General features: G+C 39.8%; 1 protein-coding gene across 1 annotated transcript in view; it reads right to left on the reverse strand.

The window, feature by feature from the left end:
- The window catches only part of diaph2 (diaphanous-related formin 2), a 344,139-nt gene that overhangs the window by 42,238 nt on the left and 279,991 nt on the right, over positions 1-21,910 (reverse strand). The window contains 2 exon segments of the mRNA XM_051072493.1: positions 1,136-1,228; positions 14,818-14,953. Of these exon segments, the coding sequence (XP_050928450.1) occupies positions 1,136-1,228; positions 14,818-14,953 (229 nt within the window).

A 21,910-nucleotide genomic window follows, 5' to 3' on the forward strand; every position in this document is an offset into this window, starting at 1 on the left:
GAATTTACTTACTACTTATTGTGTGCAAAAACACATCTAATAAGAATGTGAGAGGAAGTGACCCAGGCAGAGTTGGAAAGGGCCTGACCAATATGTCCTGACCATGTCACCAAGCAGGGACCATTTCACTGCTAAATGCATTGTCAACAGCCACACAAGACAGGACTTACTAATATACTACAACTAATGTGCCATTTATATTGTAGCCCAACTGCAAATATTTTCTAATAATAATCACTCTGCTACTAATAACAATGGCTAATACATCTGATTTAAAACACTTAAATAATGTAACTACAACAAGTCAATCTGCATTAAATAGGCATAGAGTAAATATTAGTCTATTAGCAGAAATTTAAGCCTAATTATTGCAATTCTACACACTCTCTAGATGTAAAAATTCCAATCAGCAACAATCGACAACAATATACAAAAATATATGGTTTAGTTAGAAATGTCTCTGCCTTTAAATTGTTGGCCTGCTTGGTCTGATTTTTTCTGTCCTCGTTTTTTCCCACCATGATTGCCAGCGTGGAGATGGCAGCACCTGTGGCTCTTCTGCAGAACTCTGACTTGCATATCAATTGACCCTGGCACCCCTACTAGCTGGGCATGGGCCATTCATCATGGCAGAATGGAATATGTTAACACTATGATTACACTAAATCAGCCTCAGTCCAACTGCAGGCAGCACGGCTACATTATAATGAGTGCTTTATGAAAGGCAAAGGGACAATAAATTGATAATGGTCTGCACTAGGCCACACATGTGGGTGTTTCTGTGCCACCTGTTTATATGTACATATGTTCCTATGCTTGTTCAGGCCATATGTGTATATGTCAGGAATCCTTGAAACAAGACAAACGGACACAAGCACATGAACACACTAATTATAAGCTTCTTTCGTGTGATAGATAGGAGCCAATTATATTGGATGTGAACTATGAACAACTAAAGGGAGCAGGTAGAGTTCTTTTCCTCAAAAAGATGAGAGTGGCAGAAAAAAATACACACACACACACACACACACACACATATATACATACACACACATACATATATATATATATATATATATATATATATATATATGTATAATTGAGACATAAAGACAGTGTTTTTCTGCTGCCTTACCATTGCGCGGTGTCCGTTTTCGCCGATCACGGAAGGCTGCTCCGGACTGTAGAGCTTCCATTAGGCTATCCATCACACCAGTCTCATCTCCCTCTGTAAGAGAACAGATAATAGAGGCAAAAATGTTTACAGGACAATACCTACATCAACAGAACAGGATGAAGTACATAATGAGACATGCAAATAAATCTGTACATATACACATAAACATGTACACACACATTTCTGCATGACTGTTCCAAGGTCTAATTCTAGGTATTCTGGTGTGGAAGCAATGGATGCCCTCGAACAACAAGTGCATGAAAAATCACATTACATCACAGCAAGAGTGTGGTGATTCTGAATGAGATATAAACAAGCCTTTTATAGAGTGTATGAATGTTGAGACAGAGGCCTGTCACTCAGGCCTGTCCTTTTTTTCAGTAAACAGCTGGGGAGGAGGAAAATACACTTAGAGCTTAGCAACTAATACAGGCAGAGGAGCCTCGGGATGAAAGCATCCACTGATGGTCATTGACAGATATTCTTTCTGTGGCTAACGCAGGGGAGCTAAGTGCTCTTTACAAAGATTTAGTGTGGAGTCGCTCAATACCCGGGCGCTCTATCATTGTTCAGTCAATGACACCGGGACCGGCCTTCGAAAAACATTCCCCCAGCCCACCGTTCCAGCTGTCGTGTGGATCCATGAAACTAGACAACTGGAGGCAGTCGGCATGGCTGAGGAGACAGGTAAGAGACACTTAAAATGCTATGAGGCCAAAAGAATGACAAGTTGTCCCTACACTGTGCACATGTAGCACCATGCTCAACGGAAAACGGGTTCAAAAATAAGCTTAGGTTCTATATCTGGGTCATCTATCTTTATGCCCCAATACTAATGAGTCAGAGGGGCACCCTTTTTATCATTCTGGTCCAGAACAGACATTATTTTAAACTAGGATCATTAGGGTGACTTATTGTGGAGCTGGAGACTCGGCCATCAATTCTTTTAGCATACATGAGTGAACTAGCTCTTCCCCAATGTTTACTATCAGGGTACAGGCATCTTGTTTCTCCACTGAACTTACAGCTATAGCTGAAGGGAAACATTCGAAAATAAGTGGAGACAACTGCTACTTTCAGAGCACAGCACTTTTCCAGACACCGGGGTGATCAATCTTTTGATACTTGTGTGTTGTCCATGAGACATGACAGTCAGGCAAATTGAATTTATGAACAAAACATGTCAACACTGAATAACACACGATTAATTTAACGAAATGGCACATATTTTGCCATTACCAGACAAAGTCTCCTCCAAACCACCCAACCTGCAATCATTCATGCAAGTAAAAGAAGACAGTACGACTAAGAATAGAAACATGTCTTATGCAAATTTTAAAAAAGCAACTCTTCACTCGTACTCACACTAATTTTGCTCTCTATCTCATTCCTTCTCTTTCTTCCTCAAGTCCTTCCCAAGGGCTACTTTGAAATCAAAGTATCTGTTCCGGCTGTGTGCTGTGCTTAAAAGCAATCCCGATTAAATCAAGCTTAATTAGACCAGCTTTATCAGAACAAAACCAAAGCTGAGCCAAGTAGTGCTTATCTCAAATTGCAGCACTACACCTCAGATAGCAAGCTCATTGGTTTAAAAGGGGAAGCTTGGGTTTCATCTGCTGTGGACCTAAAGAACAATATGGTGAACAACTTGCGGCTACTATAACTGTATCTACTCCCAAGATCTTTAGCTACTCCTTCTTATGTAGGTTAGCAAGGACACATTGTGAGTCTGACAGAAGGCAGAAAGTGTTAAGTGGCAGGTAAACATTTATCTACAACCACCTTGGCATAAGAAACTTTTTGACAGCTCCTTCTTCACTGCCTTCTTCATGGAGACCTAGACATCACAGGGGGCACCTGACACTTTGATCAATTTGTCCTACTTCTAGCTTAACTGTAGCACAATTCATCATCTGTAATGGCCAGGACTTGGGAGCCCTGGTAGACTGGGGTTCAGCAGGAGGACTGCAGACACAAAGAACCAAATGACTAAAATGGGAAACATACTCCCCAGTCACCTCACAGTGCTCAATTAACTATGTCCTATTGGGCCACAGCTTAGACTCGAGCAGGCCTTACCCTCAGCAAGAAATTCTAACAAATGAGCCAGACTACGAACTTATTAGCATATATATATATTTATGTGTATATATTCAACAAACCAGCAAAGACAAGTTAAGTGTTTTGTAGAAAAATAAAACTGAATTCAGAATTATTTGATTACACTTATTCCAGTAATCCTCAGAGCAAACTTTTTTCATTACTTATTGCAACATTGCCCACTTTAGCAGACATTGCTGCCTTGTTCCTGCAATTCACTCTTGTCTTATTTTGAGCTGTTAAACCTAGGGCAAATATTCATCCGCTTCTCATTAGCAGCAGTGGTAGATTGCATGCTGGGGAATTACAGAAAAGTTAACCTTTTATGCCCAAAGATCTTTCGCAAGAGGAAAGATCCCCTCTGCTCACAGGAAATTGCTTTCTAAATGGGTTAAGATGGGCTAAGACCCAAGACATTGACAAACCCTTCCAGTGATGAAACACCTTGGTGGGCACCTCAACAGACAGCCCCAGGGTCCTTTAATGATCTTATTAAAGCTTGTGAAAGTGTTGAACACGATTGCAGCTTTTGCACTTTTAGGTACTTTCTTAAACAGTTAAACCTTTAAGAGCAGAAATAAAGCTCTGTGAACCTCTACCTCCCAGAGAGAGATGGTGTACCTGTTTCATATCTTTCCCTTTGATCCCTGCCTACCTCCAATCCCCCATTCTCCCCCGCCTTTACCTGAACATCAGGTGGTACCTGGACCCAGAGGCTGTGCCAAATGTACCACTGAGCCCTGGGGATTGGCTCCCTCCACAATATATTTACAAGCTGCACTATCACATTTTCTAATTAGGAGGGATAACAAGAGCAATGTGCCCTCAGCAGGATTGGCATAAGAACTTCACACATCAGATTAGTTTTTCCCTAAGAAAAAAAGTACCTACAGTAAAAGTGGAAGAAAGCGGCTGCAATGTACCATTCAGCAATCCCAGGAGCAGAACACAAAATCGAGTGTCACAGAAAAGGGAGGGAAAGTAAAAGAATAAGCACAGATGCTGTAAGTGTCACTGCTGGGGAAGGAAGATATAAAGGAAAGAAAGAGGGAGGAGGCAGAATGCAGAAAGAAATAAGAGAGCAAGAGAGTACAGGAGGCAGCAAGGGAGAAAAGTGAAGAGGGTTTCTGTGGGTGCTGTAGTGTGTGTGGTGGAGTGGGTTATTGAGAGGGACTAGTGGAGCGAAGCAAGACACAAGGTCGTAAAACACCTCCCTGGATAGTTGACGGCCTGAGCCCTGTGACATTTAATTATTTCTAAAACATACAATATATACAATACAATACAAACATACAATGCAAGCACAGGCACACAGACCCTCACCCAAAACCTACCTACACATTTTTTAGTGATACAAATTCATGTTGTATAGCAAGGCTATTGGCTCCACTTAACTAATTCAAATTTAAGGAGCAGATTTCTCAGCCGACAAGTGAGTATACAAGTTTGACGAACAAAGTCAGCAAGAGGAATGGATAGATAGTTAGAAGAAGGGAGATACAGAGTGTATTCCAGCTAATGTCACCAGGATGACCTATGCTCATGGCTGCACATGGCAAGATCAGTTAGAGGATTACAAAGGATCTAGCCACATCTTTCGCAAAACAGTGCATCATTGAAGCCTCCATACAAACTCTTAATCCTCAGTCAAGAACCAATTAGGAATCAAATAAATAAGCTTACATTATGCAAAACATGACATCTCATTTCTTTGTTTCTGCCAATTAAAATCAGTCATCCACAACATTCAGAGTATGTATATAATTGCAAAGTAAAAGAACAGCTGTCACACCAAAAATGTGACACAGCTTTCCACTCAATCATCCAAGCAGAAAACCTTGTACTGTATGTATATGAATGAAATGTTGGGCTCTCTTTTTAAACACCAAAGGCATGGCATTCCTATAATTATGCAGCAGTGTCAACAAAGCCTGTTCATAAATTCAATTTGCTATCTGTCATCTCCTGCATGTTGTGCTGGAGAGAAAAGAAAAAAAAAAAAAACAGTGGATCGATCGAGAACTCAATTTCTGATGGCTCACATGCAGCCTTCATGATTCATGGGGGAAAAGAGAGACAAATAATTTGTAGAATTCTAAAAAGCTGCTGTCTCGTATGTGTGGGTTTCTAACAGAATGGAAAATTATGACATCCTCTATGCCACGAATGAAACTGGTGGCAACAGTGGCATGTAAATTGAAAAGATAAATAACAGCCAAAAGCATACAAAATAATGACATTTATCATAGCCACATAGCTTAATCAATCACATCTACATATCCTCTGAATTTATATAAGCATACCAATCTCCTCCCTAACCAAATTAAAGTGTTTGACATGAGGAACATTGGGCATAGGAGAGATGTCTATTATCCACTACTATCCACTATCCTTCCAGTAGCCAATCCCTGACTCTAATTTGCACTGTAATGAGATCTAATGAGAGCTTACAGGCCTTGTGCTTGATGAATTGAAACCACTGTGAGAGAGGAACATAGTGAGAGTTTAACCTCACCCCAGTCGCCCTCCATGACTCCAGTGGATAAGATGAGAAAGAAAAGGAAGAATGAAGAGGAGAGGAACAACTTGTTCCCAGTTTTTTTTGCTTGCTGCGGATTGTTTTTGAACACATTTGAGCCCATCTGTTCCCCCACAGAAAGTCACCTGTGCAATTAACCTGGACCATTAGCCGTGAAACAAAGGCCTCAGTGGAGGGAGGGAGGTGCCGCTTTATGGCCAGGTGGAGAGGCAACAACCACACTTTCTTTTAATCTCATCTCTCTTGCTCTACTCTCTTGTATGCACCTGGTTTTGTGTTACTTTCACACCTGAATTCAGACTCAGCCACCTAGACATACACAACCACCTGCATTACTCAGTGCCCCCCCAACCACCACCACTCTGTTGTCTTGTCTACGCTCCCACTGTCTGGCTTTAAGCAGAGTCACCTCTTCGCCTCCCCCTCCTTCCCTGCAGTCCCAGTAGCTCCTAAGACCCTGGGCAGACAGAGACCATTACTGCCACAGAGAGCTCAGAAAACACAAGTGCCCGAAGGACAGCAGTCATGCACCTGTTAGATGTCATTCCTTTGTTTTTCTCTCTGTCCCCTCTTTCTGCATCTCCCTGCAGTCCAACCACCCAACCCTGACAAAAGCTTTGACACAATGACCTGAGAAACTTTTCAGACAGGCCCCAGTCTTTAATTTGCAGGTGTGTGTGTGCATGTTTAGGAGTGTACTTGAGTGAAAAAGAGAGAAGGAAAAAGGGCAGTGGAAGGGTAAAATGGCTAATAAAAAAGACAGACTTGCCTGCTGATTAATCTGGATTGTTTTACTGTAACAACTTGATGAGCAAACCCACTCATGTCCTACCTAACTCAATTAGGGATGCTCCTGCAACCCTCCATTCCAGGGTGAATGGCAGAGTAGCTACCACTTTACTTTTGCTGTGAGCCCCTGTGTGGCGCCAGGGTCAGTGGGAGAAAGGTAGGAGCGATGTGGAGAAAGGGCAGAATGTTATGAGAATGGGAAAGGTGGGTGGGAGGTGAGAGGTGTATTGTGTTTGACATGCATGTAGCAGAAACAAGTGTTGGCGCTAGGCTGGCCTGGTCACTGCAGGCCTGATCCCATAGTCTGAAAGAAAGAGAGATGTCCCTGACTGCAAGAGACTGGAGGAAACATGGAGAGAAGTTGGATGTCGACAAGGGAGAGATGAAAGTGGATTAGCCGCCGTGGCGATTTGCATTCTGTGGTGGAACGAAAGCCCCTGCGATGCCCCGAATAGCTGGATGCATGAATAAGTAAACAAACAAAAACAAAAATAAACCCTCCATCTGGATGGATGCTGCCAGGCCCCAAGTGAGAAACAGTAGGGAGGGGAGGTTGGGAGATGGGAAGGGGGGAAGAGAGATGCAACATAGCAGTCACCACACTCTGCTTCCTCTGCTATCATTTACTTCTACCGCCTGCGGGCCCCCCCGGTTACCATATTGCTATCACCATCTATCCACTGCTTTTGGCTAGTTTGCCCAGTAACACCATCAACACACAAGGGAAAGCTCCTACCCAGCACTGACAGATGTTAAGATGACACACTTTCTCTGAGCCACATGGGGTCAACATGTCAGGGTGCCAACAAGGCCACGGGAGCCTGTCCTCACAGAAGAGTAGACCACTACTGCCCCTTTTCCATACGTTAGGTACTGCTAAATTTAGCAATACGGTAGACCTTGACCCATATGCATTTTCACTATGACCTCACAGCAGGGGATAACTGTTGATGGTGTCTGCTCTTAACCTAGCTGTCACTGGAAAACTGATCAAAATGTGAGCAGGATAGATAGAAAGCACTATCTCTAAAAGGCTTTCTATGTTCCACTTTCAGTAGTACTGCAGCACCTGTGTAACAAAAAAATGTCAGTGTTTTTTGATGTGCTCTCTTGTGCCTAAACATCAGTAGAAGTTGTGAAATCAGATGCTCAGCTACTGTATAAAGTCCCAATATGCATAATTTTCATGTGATTTAAGCATCTTTTAAGTCATTTTGTTGGCATACAGTGCAATTTGTATAAAAAAATATCAATACTATGAGTAGGAGCTGGCAAAGTCGAAAATTTTCTATACTTTCGTTTTAATGCAATCTGTGTACTTCCCGCTCCTTCACATTAAAATATTTTTGTTGTTTTACATACTACTACAGGGCTTTCATTGTGAAAAAGTGACAGGAGACACAACCTTAATCATTAAGACAAACAACGAGGACCAAAGTTAGTCTACATAAAGTACATTTTTCAGTGCAGCCAGACTGAGCAATACCTTTTAATGTGCTGATCTGGCATATGGACAAGAACAGTCTTGAACTATTAGTGCCCATGCCAACATCACAGGCTGTGATCATGTATATGGCAAAGCATCTTAACTGTGCAGACATTTAGCATACACAACTGTAAGTGAAAGGGATGTCAAAGAATCTTTGGCATGTGTATATGCAAGTATACTGACATGCTATAAACAGTTTGGGTTTCATCCATCCAGCACAGTGTAGATTCCCCATTTTAAATGAGTGGCACATTTGGATAGCAGAGTTTTGGAATCCAGATCAAGATAACATCTGAACCAAACCCCACATGGGCTGTTTGCATCAGTGAAAGGCGGTGCTGTCTGGGGAAGCTAAATGGATTTGACAATGGGATTTGATGGTCTTTGTAGTGAGGGTAATTAGGTTTGATTGACTGTAAAGTGACTGGTGAGGTCCAGATCTGGGAGGGGAAATGATCAGACTCTTGAACCACCCACAAATTAATGAGATTCAACTGTGCCTGAGCTGATTTCACCAAGGAGAAGAAGAACATTTACAGAAGCAATAGGAGAGAGAAAAGCACAAGGCAGGATGAGCACAGTCAGTGTGCGTGTGGGACACAGAAATAGACACACATAGGGAATAAAAGGTAAAGAACAGGAAACACAGATATCTGATGCATGTCTCATTTCCTTGATGTAGTCTTAACTAAATTAAAAGATAAAAGTGATTAATAACTTTAAGGTGCAATCTTATTAGTGTTTTCTGTCTTTCCTGATGCAGAAGAGGGAACCACAAATTAAAATAGTAAAGTAAAACAAGTATACACGTTCAACTTGACAGTTTAATTCATACGGCAGAAAGACAGAAACATAAGGGAGACTATTCCCTGGTGTTGCCTCTAATTGCTAATGAATTATGGTGTTTATTCTAGAATATTAAAAGGCTTCATGTGAAACCAGGCTCATTTTCCTCATGCTGACACTTATTTATAGAAGTTTATTGCATCACCTTCACTTACAAAATGTCATTTTGAATTAAATCAGATGAATTTAATCCTTAGTTTATGTGTAACTTGCTCTCTTTTTTTTCTCTCTTTCCTTCTTTCTTTTTCTTTTTTTACATTTCTGTTCATGCAGCTTGCTACTATAGGTCATGGCTAAGATGCAGTCAGCTATGTTCTGTGTGCCATCATTGCCTTAAGGCAGATTCTGATTTCGACTGGAGATAAAGCACAATCTAATATGCTGTTATTTATTAGAATGGGTGTATGACAGCAGATAATCCTGGTGCCCTTGTTCCTGTCTTTCAAGGTAATGATGAAATTCACCAATCCATACTTGGGAGTTTCAGATCGTGCCTTGCACTTCCTGCGCTCCAGATCGACACAGCTCAAATGCAAGGTCGTCGAAAAAGGCAATTTGCCCAGAGTTTGGCATTTCACTGCTGTGACATCCATATGCAGATGTGGTGAAAGATCCTTCATTTTTATAACTCAACAGAAACTACAAATACATAACCAGATATGGAAGCAATCATCAGCATGACAAAGAAATGACACTTTGGGGAATAAACAGGCAGAAATTCAGAAGCACTACCATATATCATCATTACATTGTGGAAAGGTCTGTCCTTGTTCGTTATATTCCATATCAAACATGAAGGTCAGCTTTAGCTCCCTAATACTGGTTTCATTTCCCAAGCTAAGCTGAGGAATATTCAGAATCTCTTTCAGAAATATTTCTTTTATCTACTTGGGTTTCTGACCTTCACGCCTTTACAAGCTATCTTGCCTGGTAATATTGTTTGCCATGTCTGCTGTGCTGTAGAGACACTATGCAAACTTAGAGAGCTAACCTGTCCAACCCACCACTGCCTGTCAGCGCTTGTCTATGATCACCTAGCTGGCATTGCTTCGACGCAGGTATGCACTGGCCTACCGGCAGCTGTCAGTGTCACACAAAGCCATCAATCCACATCTCTTTCACTGTCATTCCTGACAGGGCTCCACCAGCCACAACCAGTCAGCCAGCTGCACAAAAATATGTCAATTTAGTTTAGCATTCCACACTAATAGATACTTGAATTTGAGAAATGTGCTTTGGTAAACAAAAAAAAAAAAAAAAACCTTTCACAACTTTGTCTTCAAGGAAGAAACACAGGGAAATGAGAAAACACATTGTGATTAGGACATGTTGGCCTTATAGAATCAATACAATCTATTTTAATACTCTCCATCAGCCTCTAAGAACGGCTGAATCTTAATTGTGTATTATCTAACAAATGGTACATGTGTATTGTCTTAAATCCACATTAAAAGTCAAGCTGTATCAGCATGTAGAGTGAAGCTGAGGCATACGAAGAATACTGAAATGTACAAAAATAAATAAATAGAACATACAAACACTGCAGTCTGAAATGCTTTAAAAGCCTATACTAACTTATTTTGCTCATATTTAGTAAATGGAATGCTTTTTTGAGAGGAGCCCACTTTTATTTATGTAAACATATACTAGTTCATCCTCTAAGTGTGAAAGGTTGACAAGGAGGATGCATAAATAGAAGCTGCAGGCCCATCATTGTCAACATGCCAACTGCTCTCTGCAGAGAATCATAGAGACATGGAGACCTCATTCTAGCAGGCCTTGCTGAACGGTAAAAATGCCTTTGGAAAAGAAGGAAAGGAGGACACAAAGTAATTGTAAAATACATTGAAAAGAAAAAAGAAAAAAAAACAATGGAAACACCATTTAAGGATTATCTTATGTACAATTAATAATGAACCATTGACTGCAAGCAGGATCTTGAATTATTGGACATTTTGTTTAATATCTGTGGCTGTATCCTTATGAGAGTTAATCAGAATATCAGAACTATGTTTACTACTAATGGGCTCTGTAATTTTAAAACACAATAGTAAGAGTATGCGGTATAGACAACTTCCAGCTGTTGTGTGAACAAAGTTAACTCTGTTTAAGATTGAAATAGTGAGTGTTCAATGGTTATATCAACAAAAAACACTGAGAAAAAAACACATTCCAACAGAGCATTCTGCTAGTGTCTGCAAGCTGTTGCTAAAATGGGTGGAAGTGGCTTAGTGGTCTCTAATTCATATAGTAAAAAATGATCACTTTGCAGGTAAAACTTAATCATAAAAACAGCATCTGTGCAGACTCTGCATGCATTTTGAGGGTTTTAATAATACTGTGTAGAACAATTTTAGTAACTGATTTTACAAAATTACTTTTCCAATCAGATAATTCTATTTTGAGACTTAAGGATTACTTAAGAAAATTCTTTCTTATACATTAGTTCAGTTGGATTACATTAAATATGTGTAGTCAACTGAAATAGCTTACAGTTGGAACACTCATAAAAGGTGCTGTAAAACTTGCAGGCTACCACCAATATGTTTCTACACTTGATATTCCTCAGGTTGGCAATAAAAAGAGAGTTTCATATGGGGAGTGGGACTATTACACAAGCTACTGCAACTGTTCACATACTGAAAACCATACAATATAAAGTAGGTCTGAGAAAAGTTGACAGAAAACATGTAAAACACAAAGTTCTTCACTATTTCTCTGTGCTACCTGGGAAAAATGCCCGGACTAAATAAAATGTTGGAATAACTTCTTTTTTTTGTTCCTGGTTGTTTGTTTATTACTATGTGCCTCATGCCAAGCTGCATTGTGCTCAAAGCGGCATCTGCGCTTTCCGGCTCTGTTCAAAGCTTAGTGGATTTGACTGGGGTACGCAGTTGACATGTGGGTGCAGACACTTGCCCCAGATGGGGGCACTGACCCTGGTGATGCCAGCCGAGCAGGCGGCCACAGGGGCCTACTAGTCCACACAAATGCCTTGGAGAAAGGAAGTCCAGATGCTTTACCATGCTCTGGCTCTTGACACACTCGACATGCTGCTTGTGACATTGTTTCATGTGCCGCAATAAAAAATATCCTGCTGCGATGAAGCATCTTCCCCTGTTCTACACAGGGCAGGGCAGACAGAACAGAAGCATTAGTTTGGGTTTATTCTACAGTCTTTAACTGTTATTTCCAGTGAAGTAAAACCATTTTGTAAATGCTGAACATCTGGTCAGTTCAAGAGAATATGGAAATCCACTTAGAGCAAATTAAAATAAATGGGGTGACTCGGTAATGATTTCATAAGCAATTTCCTACATTAGGATTTCTAATACTTCACAAGGAAAACACGTTTAGCTCTGCACTTGTCTCATCTATCAATCATGCTTGTTGGAGAAGTGTGCATGTCAGATAGCATAATCTCAAGTTTTATCAACTGGGAGATGTGGATTTTTTTTTTTTTTTTTTCAGTTTCCTAAAAACATTTGTCTGTTTCCCTTCCCCCACCCTGGTGCCATGCTGGCAAAAGCTAAATGAATTAAATTCTCATTAAATATGCATTTCATTTTTAATCATTTGCACGCTGAAGAGGATTAGGTCACAATTTGTGAAATGACAAAAAAATCTATCCCTTCTCAAAAATAGCCTCTTGAATTTGCATTAAACACAGTAGTATGATCCATCAAACAGTCTTTTAAACAATAAAATCAGTGAATCTATAAAACAGATAAGATATTGACCTGTACATAATTATCATAATACAATGGCCATATGTTTACTCCATCTGTTCATGCTAATGGATTTGTAAACAGAAAATACTATATTCAGGTCAACAATTCATTATTTCTATCAATTTAAAATCTATCTATCTATCTATCTATCTATCTATCTATCTATCTATCTATCTATCTATCTATCTATCCGTCCGTCTGTCTGTCTCAGTCTACGCAGCATTTCAATTAGCCTTTCAACGTTTAAAATGTAAAATTAATGTGCAAAATGTTTGGACATGATTATTTAATGGCGAGAGGAATTAAACAAGCCTCTTTGTCCCATAGACTACCTTATTTTCATCAACCTTCACAGACAACACAGCTGATGCTCAGCATGAAATATTCATGTGAAATATCTCCTCAAATAACTAAATCCTCAAAATATCTGAAGCACATATAGAATTTTAGAAGAGAATGGGAGAGAGGAACATAGACTCTCAAGCCAAGGTTGTCAACTGAAGAGGAGTGGAGATAGAGAAAAGAAAGATGTGCAACACAAAAACACTGAATATCCTGCTTTGTGCGCTCCAACCAAGCAGCTTAAAGAGAAGCTGGGTGAGAACACAAGAGCGGAACACCAAGCTGCTGTAACCTCCAACCTTGTTCTGGCTCAAGTTCAGCTTCCCATTCACAGGATCCATTTAAAGAGCTCCGTATTTGATTGTCCTTTCTCTGATTACATTTCACAGACAAGTTAGTACACAAAATGGAACTATTCAGTGTTAAATGAAAATGTGTAGTCAATGCAGGTAAGAACCTTGACAGATGAAAAAGCAGCCTGGGTTTAGCACATCTTGAATTTGAAAGTGTGTATTTCATAACTGCCAAGGTCATTGTGATCGCAACAACCCAATGAGCTAGGAGTTGGTTAGAGGACAATCCCCACTATCTCCAAAGCTGCAGGCAACGTTGCCCATGTCGTCCTCATGTTTTATTCATAAAAGTCATATTATGGCATTCAGAAACTGAGATCAAAATCTGCCCTGGCAGAAATATTTAATATCATACCTCCTTCTCAACCCTTCTCCATCTGGTTAGCCAGAATGAGAGAGAGGGGTAGACAGCCTCCTTCAGCTCAGCCATGTTGGATTATTAAAAGTGAGGCTTTCAAAGAGGTCACTGCTCAGGGAAAAAAAGAAGGAAAAAAAACAAACAAAAAACTGTAGCATGCATCAATTATCTTGGAGAGTTTGTGGCATACTGAAGACTGTCTTGTCACATTTCCCAATGTGGCTGAGCTACAGAGAGGTCCTTGGCTGGTGCTGACATTTAGAAGCTGGTGAATTGTGAAAATCCCAGTCTGTTTGTCAAAAAAAATGGACAAAAGACCACAATGACTGCTTGCAAAGCCCCCTCGGGCTTGAAATTCCTTCTCAATGTCATTGGCATAACTAGACACAGGCATCCAGTTCTGTCACTCTAATTTTTCATGTCTGGACAACTGCAACTTACACTGATCAATACACAGTTTACTGGAATCGCTGGAGGACAATTCCAATGATTCACTACAATAAATATAGCACACTGCCCGCAAACTTCTCACACTAGAGGAATAATTTTCTGTTGTATTACTTGCACATGACCAGTGAAAAACTAATAACAGTATCATTGTGTTGGAAGTGTAATCTGCAGAGCTATTTTTAGCCTTTCAGCATCCTTTCTTTATGTGTGCCCTACATGTTGTGTGACCCTGCCACTGAACTCAAACAAAGTATTTGCATTTATTTATCGCTGGATTACTTTATTGTAACATTGGTTGATTAAAGTGTGTTAAATGTTTATAAATATATAAACATGCTGTAGGACAGATTGTTTCTGTCTATGTGAGCAAATGCACTATGGAAAAAAAACAAGCTAAAAGTAGCATAATCTGTCTGTTGTTTAGAAGCATTGTATCGGCTATGGGGGTAAATATAAGATTCCCTCACAGCTGAAAAACACGACTCCTTCCACTCTTACCCATTATCCTCATCCTTCTGAGTTCAAATCTGTGTGAAGCACAATTCCATGAAACCCCCTCTCCATCCTCCTGTTCTCCTCCTCCTAACTCCCCACCTGCCTCCCCGTCTCCATCTCTGTGGTGGCGCGGGGAGAAGTAGCATACCTTTGTTCATGTCAATCAGCTGCTTCTTCTTCTGCTGGCGCTCCTGCTTCTCGCGCTCTGCTTTCTCCTTCGCCAGCTTGGCTCTCTTGATCTTCTCCTCCATCTCCCTCTTCTTGTGGTTCTCCTTCACTGCTTCCTGATGAGGCACACGCACACACACACACACACACACACATACACATACACACACGCAGACACACAGACAGATAAAATCAGAATCTGCCTCTTGCCACCACCACTCTTTTAGTGTCTTTGCTACAGTATAGTGTTCAGAAGCAGCAGCATGCCATCAGCAAATTCTTATTCAGAGAGGAGTTTGATAGTTAGAGATGAGCTGCTGGAATAAACAATATATCATGCCTTGTGTATGGACTTTAAAAAAAAAAAAAACAAGCCTATTTGTAATACTTCAGCAGTACTTTCACTGCTATTTTCAATAGCACAAAAAGTCAGTTCATTCTCAATAATACATCAATATTGCACTTTATATGTATAGAAAAAAGGATACATGATCATCATACATGTTAACCATGCTAGTATATTTCCTATGACAATATGTCACTGCATAAGAAAAGGAAAGTGTAGCAGCAGTGTGCAAGTCTCAGAGGAGGAAGAAAGAGATATCATCCTCCTCCTCCTTCGTGACCGGCTGAAATGTCAGGAAGGAGTCAGAGAAAGAGAGATAATCAACGGTACGGATTCAGCCTTTACAAATGTGTCAGTTTGTTCTTGTGCCAACAGAGAGGAAGATGCAACCGTGTGACCTTTGGAGACAACAAAATGTTCTCTCATCCCAGGCCTGTGGCGCAGCCCTTGACAGGACCCATCATAGGTGTTAGTGTATGTGTGTGAGAGGTCATACTCTGTGTGCACATGCATATGAGCCTGTGTGCCTTCACTGGATTCCATGAGCATCTTTAGTGCCTCTGCTCATCTGTGGTGTTCCCCCTAATGTATGCATGTATGTGTGTGTGTGTGTGTGCACATGTGAATAAGTGAAGGCATGGCCCTGTCTGTACACTGATATAATAAGTGGCGACAGTAGGCCCCCCCATCAAATGCCCCTGTGGTGGTCCTGATGTGTGTGTCGTGTTGGCAGCTAAGACTGAGGGATTACGGGGATTGTGGGGAAGGAACAAGGAAAGAGCAGCTCATCATGCCAGTCAATAGTAGAGCTTTGCTCCATGTCCAAGGACACAAGCCCTCATTGTCACTGTCTCCTTGTTGGATGACAAGGGCAATGGGGTGGTGAGGGTGATAGAGGGAGGCATGATAGAGAGAGAGAAAGCAAAATAATAGTGGGAGAGTGAGTGTGTTTTTGTATATGAGCATTATGAAAGTATGAGGACAGATGTTTTGCTTCATCAGCTGCAACAAACATTTTATTGCTATATCAAGGTTGAATAGATGATGCAGCTACGCTCTGTAAGTATATGCACTTTGCTTCAGTTTTGAATAAGAGTGCATGAGATCTGTGGTGAATATTCAGTGAAACAAGTAAACAGGTAACTTGTGTAATTTGTTTAAGTGATGGGCAGCACTGGCAGCATGAATCAAATTGATCTCTGTCCTCATCCTCTGACAGGATTCAGTTCATTTTGGATGTAATATCACTGCATTGCCCAGCGTCTACAACATAAGTTGGAAGATAAATTATGCAGATTACAAATAAAATCCTGCCGGCAAAACTTATTTTAAACAAACAACTAGTTTTGACTGTAAACATAATTATGCAAAATAATTATGTGGCTCTAATCAAACAGCACCAGTAATTACCATAGCAACAAATATGTTTTCACTCTTCTCTTATTTTTTCCCTTTACCATTCTCTTTGACGACCCTATTTTGCCGCTGGCAACAACTGATTGTATCAGGTCTCATTTTCTTGGTAACTCTGCATGTTGTAGGAGGACATACAAGAGATAAACAATCCCCATGAGATGTGTTTTCAAAAATAGTCTTCAGTGCAGGGAACCAGATTTAAACCTCATTGGAACAAGGGGCAAAAGATCTGATCTCTCTTGAATCTGCTCTAATACTATATGAATTCCAACAAAGATGAAAAACATGTTTTAGAAAAATCCATGTATCTTGTTTTGTCTCCAGAATCTCATCTACTAAATCCAGGTCAAAACTAGATCAAAATACAATATTTACAATATAATTTGTGACCATTAAAACAAGTTATTTTTTGTCCTCCCATTAAATCACCGGTCTCTTGGTGAAGATCATCACTATAGTTATAGTGCCACCCAATGAGGCAAGAGTTGAGCAAGAGTCTGAATCCAATTAAAATATGACACAAGGCATCAAATAAAATGGATGCATTATCATTTCAAATTTAAATTTTGAAAAATACACTTTTATTAATCTAAGTATGAAGGTTCACTCATGAAACTCAAGATCACATACTATCTTTTCTGGAACTTTTGATTGTATCTCATAGTCTTCCTCAGTGAAAAAAAAAAAGTTTAAATGTCTAAAGTATTTACTGCGCACTTACGTGATAACAGGTAGTTATACCATTACTCTTTCTCAGTTACTGAAGGTGGTATTTTGCGTCAAGTCAAAGAAATGTTGATGAAGAGGAAGAAAATGAATATATTTACTGATGGCTACCAAAATACTATAATGCACTAAGGTACAACAGGGAGGATTTTGGTTGCGAACCAAATAATCCAATAAAAGTATGTTCTTCAACAATAACACGGTTTAAAACCAAAAACATAAAGACAGTCACGCAAAAAGTAAATATTAAATATTGTACAAGGAACTGAAGGAAAGGTGCAATAAAAAAGTGTAGCCCAGCACTTCAAACTGACCCAGAGGGGTCAAAGATGTTTCCCCTACCATTGTCCACCGTGATAGACAGTGTCCTTTATGGCCAGGATCCTGCCTAATAACCTTTAAATGAAACAAATCCTACAGTCCGGGAGCCTATGTTAATGACTGGCTCTGTGCCCTGAATCCCTCCGGTGAAAAGCAAGAAAATGTGGTGCAGGTGCTGTACACATTTTGCTCAGGGGAGCATGTAAATTTAGTTTTAGAAATTTCAAATTCTCAAAGAGACCAAACAAAATGTGGTTTTGCATAATAACACCTTTATGCCATGTAGGGTTGTCAACAACACTATTGAAGCAGCACATTCTTGCTTTCAGGCTCATAGAGGCCATGAGACAAAGTGAGCGTATGTCACACTCGTGGCCTCCAGTGCACCTAAGACAGAGATTATAAGCACTCCTCTATCTACATCTGGCTGAAAAACTGAGTGCTGTGCAACTCAGAGGTCCAATCTACCAACAGGGGCCAGGCAGCATTTTCCCTTTCCAGGTCTGTTCTTTCAATAATTCATGAAATGTGTTTGCTGTTCTTCCTTGACCCTGCACAACACAATACATCTCCCACAGCACGGTTCCCCTCCCATGCATACAAGTTTGCCAGTCCAATGAGGGAGCAATGAGTATTTCCAACTGCTCAGTTGTACCAGTGATCTCACACAGAGAATGTCACTGCTATATCTCATTTGAATTTTACAAACACTACAGCGCCTGGGCTTTAAGCAGCAAATGTGTTTATTAGCCATCTGTTACAGTGTATGCCAGGGTGTTGGGGGGAAGTGGTTTCAAGAAGTTATAGGTTACAGATTGCAAGACTTCTGCTCTTTGGTATAGATGTATTCCCATATTGATAGGTGACCTCCAAAATCTGGTGCAATGATTTTAATGACTGTGTCATGCCAGTGTAAGTAAAAATACTAAGGAAACGTGACAGTGATTTAGCTAGAAGGTGGGGGAGAGTGGCACTGTCAGAGCATCATCTTCAGCGTGATCGTCATGATTATGATAATTTGTCATATTGTGAAGGAATTAGCAAGCTTTAGAAATATCAAATGGGCTTATAAGTGGACGAATGCACCCCCCCCACACACACAAATCATCATTCTAATCTCTTAGATGCTCTATCTTGCTACTTTGCGAACCCAGTCTGGGTCTTTTGGTCTTATTAGAAAGTCACTCAATTAACAAGGAAGACTGTTAGCTCATCCCAGCCCATCTGCTGCGCTTTGATAACTCATTAATGGAAAAATCCTCATACCCCATGCTCCTGGTCAGGATTACACATACAGACCCTGCGATTGCATTTCACTCATGCTCTATTTCAGAATATGGCAGCAGCATTAAATTAACAAATTGTTGGACTCTTCGAATACTAACTCCATGTGTTGAAATCAAATAATATTTCATTGGCCACAGGAAAAAAAAAGAGAATGGGACGGGAGCGAGGGAGAGAAAGAGAATGAAACAGAAGGAAAATAGAGTTAATGGATTCTCTTATCAGTTACATTCAGTTCTGTGAGGACTGTCTGTCAATGCGTTTACTCAAATGCCTCATGTCGGTCGGGTGCATTAAGCCCTAGCTTTTTAGTAAAAGCAATTTAGGGTGACTGTATTGCAATGGAATTCTTTAATACTGCAGATGCTTTGTGCTGTGAATGCATTACACAGGGCAATGCAACATAGATGGAAGTTAGCAAAGACGTTTCGTCTGAGTCAAACAACTCAATGTCTCAATATTGAAATAAAAGTCTTTGGCACACCAGGCATATCAAGAAGTTAAATTCAGGGCTCTTTTTAAATTATTAACTGGTGAGAAGTCATAGTTAGCTCATTTGATTTGCCATTTGGAAAATCAGTGATGGTTGATGTTGACTGACTTCGTCAAAGATTCTTCACTGACAAGAAAAGCTAAGGAAGAGGTTTTCATTGTGCTGCAAAGAAGCTAGCTCAGTTGTTTTTACAGGGTATGAAAAGAAAAACAACATTCAAGTGGAAACAACCATTGATTCCTTGTGCTCTGCAAGCAGATGGGATTAGCCTTTCTGTCAGCAGAGCTGAGGAGCCAAAAACTATAAATAATATCTGAAGAATATGGTGATTAAAGGATTGTTTTTATATGAATACATTAACTTATAACCAGCCCCCCTCATTTCAACCACACCACAACACTTTATCCCACTCACTTCCCTCCCCTCATCCATAGCAGGAAAGTTTAAATCAGTAATAAAATATTCATATGCAGCTATTTGCTTGAGAGAATAATTTATTTTCTTGCGTGGATGCCTCTTTTAGAGATATGCAACTCTGGAATCCTTGAGGGAGCGTTGTGTTGTGTGCTCGTGCTCTTTGATCAGTGGGAATGAAAAGTTGGTTTCAGATGGGGATCATAGTAAAGAGAGGAGAAGGATTCAGACAAGGGGACCTTGCCATTCATGTTAATGGATTGTGAATACTGAGAGCGTGCCTTCTGGACACCATGTCATCATCCTGACACCGGGGATTTTAGGGCGGTGCCAGGAGGGATGGATAGACTGTAGAAGGTAGAAAGCAAAGACACTTGAATAAATGTTTAACAGACTTGTCTAGTCAGGAAAAAGAAATTTGTGTTTTGTTCTGAGATGATGTGCTGTTTACCTCACTGTTAACATCATCTCTTTAATTAATTTGTTTTGCCCAATGTGCATTATTCACTGTTCTCAGTAACCACACCTCCTATAATACAGATGTAGAAGAAATTTTGAATTTTACTTTTATCCAAAGTAAATTCTTTTTCCACTTATACCTCAGTACTTTCTCACTTGTGTATGCCCTTTCTGCTAGTATTTTAAAGACATCATAAACGGTGTTACAGTGTTTAAGGTCAATATGTGTAGAAATGTTACACCTTTTACAGAAACTTTTTCCCAGCCATACTGAATTTTAAACTCTTTTAAACTCTCAGGTGCAAAGTAAAATGCAATTTCATCTACTTTCCCTAGTCCTCTCTAGACTCATTACCTCTAACAAAATCCAACAAAAAGATCTACGATACCCTGTGGTGAAAGCACATGCACATGCATACACACAAGAGGTTTCAAGCTAATGAAACTGTGTTTAACAGGTTAAGAAGCTTGCCCAAGACTCTTTTATCAGTGAGACAACGACATTAGACATTCTCCTATTCTCAGCATTCCCTCTTTCAAATAATATATTATAATCTGTGTCATAACTGTCTTTTTTCTTCAACCTCACAAGTCAGTACTAAAAGTTTCTTAATCAGCACTGGTAACAAGTAGTTCATATGAATCTACTAAAACAGTTATGTTAATAAGTTAATTTATAGGTTATGTTCTGCACTTTTGGACATCTGAAATTTGGTTCACTTAAATCACTTAAATGTGATTGAGCATTTTTGTTTCCCATTTGGATGTACAGTACAGAACATGTAGGTGGAGAAACTTCTATCCATACAACCTATATCATAATTTACACATTTATGTCCTTCTGTATGTGCGTTAAAAGTACTGGGTATCAAATTGTGTGAATATATCTGCATATTATAAAACATTCTGATCTTAAACATAAGACAGATCCATCAAATGCTGGAAAGTATGACTTTTTGATTGCATCTATATCCCCTTTTACATGGTGTTTGTCTGTGAATGGCCGGCATGTTGTTGGAACCAAATAATCTTTTAAAATGTACCAAAGAATGCCCCTTTTAAAGAAGACCCATATTCATAACCTTATAGACTTTGATGGCATTGAAGAAACTGCAAAAGAAAAGAATTCTGTGACAAAAAGAGGTTAAGTCAGTGAATGATTCAGGGAAAAAAAAAAATCTTTGGCAGGCACAGTGGCATTATGACCTACTAAAAGATAACATATGGAAGGAAGTCACACAGCAGGTGAGCACAGTTACATTCTTGTAGAGAACAGTGCAAGAACTTAAAAGAAAAACTGAAAGGCATGTCAGGGCCGACCAAGGGAATTTAAAGACCACAATAAATGGCCAGAAAAAATGGTACACTTTCCCAAGAACATCCAAAAACTTTCATTTTTTAGATGAGGAAAGTAAATCACCCTCAGAACTGAAACTAGCAACAGATTGTCTCAACAAAAATCTTTATAGACTATCATGTGACTGTGTTGCTAACACAAATTACAGTTCTATAATGTCCTCAGTGGCTCTGGAAGAGATAGCTAAGTCTGAGAAAATAACCCTGATGATCTGATTATATGGAGTATGTTTTTTTTTTTTTTTTTAAACACAGGGA

This window comes from Lates calcarifer, linkage group LG8 (genome assembly GCF_001640805.2).
Source record: "Lates calcarifer isolate ASB-BC8 linkage group LG8, TLL_Latcal_v3, whole genome shotgun sequence".
In the NCBI taxonomy this organism is placed as follows: domain Eukaryota; kingdom Metazoa; phylum Chordata; class Actinopteri; family Centropomidae; genus Lates; species Lates calcarifer.